General features: G+C 33.9%; 1 protein-coding gene across 1 annotated transcript; it reads right to left on the bottom strand.

Moving 5' to 3' along the window:
- Positions 1-2,703: 2,703 nt before the first annotated feature.
- On the bottom strand, positions 2,704-4,326 carry LOC114913670 (uncharacterized). Its single transcript, XM_029262296.2, has 2 exons — positions 3,921-4,326; positions 2,704-3,770 (listed from the first exon to the last, which is right to left on the bottom strand). Exons 1-2 carry the CDS (start codon positions 3,972-3,974, stop codon positions 2,787-2,789), a joined length of 1,038 nt encoding a protein of 345 aa, XP_029118129.2. The 5' UTR covers positions 3,975-4,326; the 3' UTR covers positions 2,704-2,786.
- Positions 4,327-6,231: the final 1,905 nt, after the last annotated feature.

The raw sequence follows: 6,231 nt of genomic DNA, 5'->3' as shown, positions 1-6,231 counted from the left end.
GGAGTGCAAAGAGATAGGATTTGTTTATTAATAGGCTAGAGGAATAGGAGAACTGAGACAAGTGGAGGGTAAAAAGCTTCTCTTGGCAACACATTGAATAGTTATTAGCTCATGAGACTGTTTGCACTTTTTTAGGGTTTTCAATATGCTGCACATCTCAAAACTATGAATATTTTTAATGTGGTTATAAAGGTGCATGCTGGGAAAAAAGATATCACCATGTTTGCATATAAATTTGCTACTGTGGTGCCATCTAGCATGTCAAAGTTTTTGGTTCCCTACCAAGCATAGCAAAGAGTGAGCTTGTTCAGTGACTTCAGTTGCACTACTCCAAGTTTAGCTGTGTAAATCTAGTAGAAGTTTTGGTTTTAAGTATATTTTGAACAAACAAATACTTCAAAAGTGCCCATTAAGATAGGAAACTAGTAGCAGTCTCTGCTTTTATTTTAACTTAGAAGTGAAGCAGTCAGTTTGAGCTCTGCAATGAGCAAAGCTAGGAAGGCAAACTAGTAATGCAGCATATCAAGTGGATTTAACTATCATGCGACTCAAAATGAACCTTGAACTAAGTGCACTCCCTCATAAAATCCTTAAACTTTAGATATGTGAGCCACCAAAATAAAAAAAGAAGAAGATCGAATGAGAGGCTTTGATCTCGAAGATAGACATGCAGGCACTGAAGAGCAAAGCGCAAGATGCAAAGATCAGTGCAGTATGAGTAGATTTTGGATCCTATCTCAATTAGGTGCCATAGGGCCATCGATTCAGAAGATTGCTAAAGTTGAGAATGACAAATATAGTTGAGTGTGAGCATCCACGATAGATATAGATTGGATCCTGATATCTGCTGATATCCATGTCTCCTGGTAAGTCGATCTCATAGCTTAGTGGATGGAGTACTAGGCAAATCAATGTCCCCTCTTGCAACTCTTTAAGATGAATGCTATTGTTATGCTGTTGGCTTTTTAGGTAATGCCACCTTGCTCCATTATTAATCCTTTTCTCCATCCTTGTCTGAGAGGACACCATGCAACTAGCGCCCCTTGATAAAGCTTCATAAAGCTTAGCTTTATAACCCCCCATACTTGGCCAGTATCCATGATCCTTTCACATGTCAATAGTGTGGCCATCATAATATTTGTCTCCTTAATATATATCTGCTGTCTATCTATTTATTTGTTTCAAATATAGAATGCCAAATAATTGGTCTGTGACCATGAATCCATGATCATATAAATTGTCTAACCTAAATAAACGGTATTAGCAAGTATGTTGTTTCATGATAAAAATAATGCATTGTTTGTATTTCTCTCAAAACCCTTAACATTGAACCCAATTGCAGTAAAAAAGCATCTAACCACAGCAAGATTATATTTATCTACATTTCCAAGAATTTAACTAACCATCAAGTATTTGCTGTTGCCTATGTAATACTTGGTAATTCATACCATAGGCTATACCTAGTTAGACATGATATGATTCATGATAACATTCAGGTGCTTGTACAGGCCCCGATCAGATCTGACCAATGCTTTAGGATGATTGAACTTTATACAGCTATGCTGGTTTGGATTTTAGTGGGTAAATGGCAACATGATTCAATGCTCAGTTGGATTCTAGTTGAAGTTTGAGCAATCTGACCAAGCCAATCCAATTTTCATTTCCTCTCAATTTGAGTGGTCAAGTTCAAAGAAGGGTTAGGTTAGAATTGGGTAGCCCAAGAAATATGTTAGGTTTTTATCAATAAAAAAGGAAAAAGAAAAAGAAACATGTTAGGCACAGGTTAGCCGGTGACCAGAACCTCTTTGAGTTGCAACTAAGGTAATATAGCAATCCAGCAATTTTAATGTATCTAGAAAAGATTCACTTTTGAAAGAACTTCTAAGGATTTTATTACCCATCTCTGGCAAGTTGCAAGTTATTTTCCACATCCATTTTTATGTACCTTAAACCTTGGCGCTGATATTCTAACAAAATGTTAAAACTATAGTTAGTAGAGTTTAAGTTCCTACCATAAAAAGCTTCATAGAATACTTTAGAAAGTTCAATACAATGACTACTTTCATTATTCAATAAACATGGCAGTATATCTACCAGATGTTTTATAGATTTTTTTTTTAATTGAAATGACATTGAATCTCAAATCTCATGGCAACACTCGCTATATAAAATGGCTATAAAACCAAAAATCTTTCATCATTTGAAAGTTAGTTCTTGTTAATTAATATGAGGGTTTAAAGAATTGTAATTAGGCAATCATGACCTTTGACTACTTCAAATAAATAAATATATTTTTAAAAGTATCTTGTCATGTTTAATGTTTTTAAGAAAGCACTAAGCTACAAAAATGCAGGATATTTAAAGATATTCAGATACAGTTGGAAAAGATGTTAAAGAAACATAATTAGATGATCCTAGTATATTATAATGCAGAATTACTATGCATATATTTCCCTTTCCTCTCCTTAGCAAGAACAACAAGCCTACCTAACTTCAGTATCAGATGTAGAATACTAGAATCAACTACAAAGTTCCAAAACTTCTAAAAGCTCTCCTAACCATCTATGTAACAAATGCATATTTTAATCAGAAGAGAGCAAATGCTTTCCTTAAATTTGCTTGCACTTTTTTTTTTTCTGCACCCAAAAAAATACTAGAAAAACAAACACCTTTTTGATGCTAAGTATTACAAAAAATGCCAAACCCAAAATTCAAGTTCTTGCACTTCATAATTCTAATAAGGTAATTCTATAGAGAAATCCTAAAATCAAAAATCCAAAGCCAAATCATGGATCCGACTTAGTAAAATCTTCAGCATGCCTGCAACCAGCATCATGTCTACTACGTTCATCAGCATCTAACTCTTTTGGTTCAATCCTATCACTTAAAATATTGTCTATTTCAATTGCTGGCTCATAACAAAGTAGTTTCATTGGATCTATGACTTCATCTCTTTCACCATATGCCATTCCAAACTTATCCACATGATCTTTGCCAGATATCATTGCATTGCTCAAGTTCTGTTGGAAACCTTGCCCGGTTGAATGATTATTGCGGATGCTCATGATCCCATTATGTTCGATCATTGGTGGTGATGGTTGTCTCATAGCATTGAAATCAGTAATTTTAGGGAGTTGTGTCATATCATAGAAGCCAATCATTTGTTCGATTGGTGCTGCTGCAAATCGTGGTGCCATATAATTGAAATCAGTCATCGGCTCAGTTGGAGATATTGCTGGTTTTTGTACTATGCAACCATGATTATCCATTAGCTCAGCATAGGCTTCTCCTAATTGTGGTATCCTTCTATTAAAATCAATCATCTGCCCACTTGGTGCTATTGCTGATGGCTGGAACATACCATTAAATTTAGTCATTTGCATCCTTGTTGCTACTGCTAATTGTTGTAGCATTCCATTAGAACCAATCATTTGCTCGCCTGGTGCTATTGCTGATGGTGCGACCATATCATTAAGTTCAGTTAATTGCATGCTTGGTGTAATTTGCACACTTGGTTCTGCTGCTAATGATGGGACCATACTACCATTAAATTCAGTAATTTGCATGCCTGATGCTGCTACTAATTGTTGTACCATAATGGCATTACCATAGCCACCATTTGAGTCAATAAAAGTCTGATAGCTTTGATTATTATTTGCATCTTGTTCGGTTGGCATGTCTGATTGAGCTTGAGAAACTTTCTGTAGCTTGTGAGGATTGTCTATAGCACCTCTTTTCTTATGAATGCAGCATAAGACCCAATCATCAAGCTGAAAGAGAGAAATAGAAGAAACAATGTCAGCTTTATAAGTATGTTTAATGTATGATTTTGTTATAAAGAGAAATATATCCAAAAGATAATAAGAAAGAACAATAAATACTTATAAAGCTTGCCTTATATTAAATCATTATTCACTTACCTTCATTGAATCACCAGGCTTGCAAGTTGTGATCTCACTTATATATTCTTGCATTATCCAGTCAGTCTTTACACCATCATTTTCTTTAGCGTTTCCTCTATAGTATACCAAGGTTTTTTTCACTCCCACTAGCTCATCATCATCATTGTAAATTTTCTTTTTAGACCCTGTGGCTTTCCAATATCCACCGCCAGCAGCACGAGCTGCACGGCTCCCATTTGGATATTTGCGTGTTCTTGAAGTGAAGAAATAAAATTTTTCTTCTTCAGAAAGCTCATAATTTCCTAGAACAAAGAACAAATAAAACCAGCAATAAAAGGATAGAATGGGCGTTCACCGATTTAAAGACAAAATGGCATCACTTGAACTTAGAATGGTAAGAACAAATAAAACAAAATATTGCCCTAAAGCTCATAGGGAGAAAAATGTATTCCTTTGAAGTAAATGAAGAGGAGCGGTGAGCTAAAATAATGTCATTTATCTTTATTGAAATCTAGAGCCTGGTAGTATATTTTCTGAAAATAATTCTAGTAGTATGATTTGGAGGAGTAATGCTAGAATTTAGACTAGTTTATGCCAAAGTTTATAATGATTCTCATTACTTTTATGTATATATATAGGTAGACACAGGCATACACACATAAATATATGCATGTATGCATATGTATACATACAAAATACATACATACACACACACACATACATATATACATACATATCCATATACATATAATAAACTAATATTTTAATCATAGAACATTGTTTGATTTGAAAAACTATTTTTTTTGAGTGAAAGAAAAAGGGGAAAATAAGACTGTTACTCTCCCATTATAAACTGTTATCTTCGTTACTCTTTTTCAAATAAACACAACATATGTGGTGGTACTAAGTTTATAACACCATTTCAAATAAATAAAAAAGCTAAGTTAATAACATAGTATCGCTGTAATGATGACGAACAACTGTGCCATTTAGATTTTACAAGTTTCCAACAAGCATATTATTGGTTGTTCAAGAAGGGCCCTGTACAACAAAAATCAAATGCTGTGCAGACTTAATCTAAAGTGCTAGACCATGGTAATGGGCTCATTCTGAAATCTCATTTTCATTTACACTTGTGCATTGTGCTCCATACATCACCTATTTTTAGCTATAATATCAGAAATATAGTTCAAGGAAGCAAATTTTGATAATCTTAGCTGCTGAGTGCATGTTACCATAGCTGCAGCATGGAAACTAACTCGGAACTAAAATCTCAGGAAAGATAGAGAAAAAAAGAAAGAAAAAAAAATTCTTTTCTTTACCAGTAAATAAAGAAACTACAATTTTTGTTAAATGGGTTCATGGAAGCACATTGCTTCTGAACCATTAATGGTTAAGGAGATTGCTCCCATCGTTGAGGCTGTAGGTTAAAAATGTGGCTGGCTCCCATGAGAGTGCTTATAATAATGTAGTTGTCAGGTAAGTACCAGATGTAGTCGGCAAATACTAACCTTATGTTGTGAATACTGAACAAGTCTGCTAGGTGATGCATGGTTGGCCTACCATGCTGACAGTTCCAGGGGGGACAAATAACTGCACCAGAGGGGTCTATTATTTGACGAAATCAAAGTGTTTAAACTTCAGTTGGTAGAAGGGTTAGAATTTAAAAGAAAAAAAGGACTTGTTTAGATATTTCTACAGAATAGGGCCAAAAATTCTGTGAGAATTGGTTCTATTAGTCCATCTATCTTGGGCTTCCTAAGATCCTAGCCTTTGAGACAGGAGGTTTTGGGTTGGATGGTAATTGATTGATACAGAGCCATGCTTAAATGGACGATGCAGCCACAAATTCTGCAATCTTGTAGGAACATCCAGACAAATCCTAAAAAGGAAGCTGGAACATTCAACTATTAATTTTTCTCAATCTCATACTTCTTTAATGGATACTTAACACATATAAACAATTTTTTTTAAAGAAAAAAACTAAAACTATTGAACTAAGATATTCCATAAAAAAATATCTATAATTTTTTATGGGAAGCAAGGAAAAAAAGATCACACATAGAAGAATTATGTGATAAACATGTCATAAACAATAAGCTATATTAACTTGTGAAACATGCATAAACCATTAGATATCAAGTTGTTTTATATATTCTTAATTTTTTTTTTAAAAAAGAAACTTCTTTCCTGAGCACTTAACGTATATAACAAATTTTTTTAAAAAAAAAAAACTTAAAACTATTGAAGCATTGAACTAAGATATTCATAAAAAATATATTTTTTTTGATAGCAAGCAAGGAAAAAAAGATCCCCATAGAAGAATTAC

Source organism: Elaeis guineensis, chromosome 5 (assembly GCF_000442705.2).
Source record: "Elaeis guineensis isolate ETL-2024a chromosome 5, EG11, whole genome shotgun sequence".
In the NCBI taxonomy this organism is placed as follows: domain Eukaryota; kingdom Viridiplantae; phylum Streptophyta; class Magnoliopsida; order Arecales; family Arecaceae; genus Elaeis; species Elaeis guineensis.
Note: the sequence above shows the minus strand (reverse complement) of the source record. Positions and strands in the feature narration are given on the sequence as shown.

Bases quoted from the DNA above. Each gene is read 5' to 3' on its own strand.
- LOC114913670 (XM_029262296.2), bottom strand. From the start codon at position 3,974: ATGCAAGAATATATAAGTGAGATCACAACTTGCAAGCCTGGTGATTCA. The intron at 3,771-3,920 runs GTAAGTGAATAA...TCTCTCTTTCAG, and splicing joins AGCCTGGTGATTCAATGAAG to CTTGATGATTGGGTCTTATG.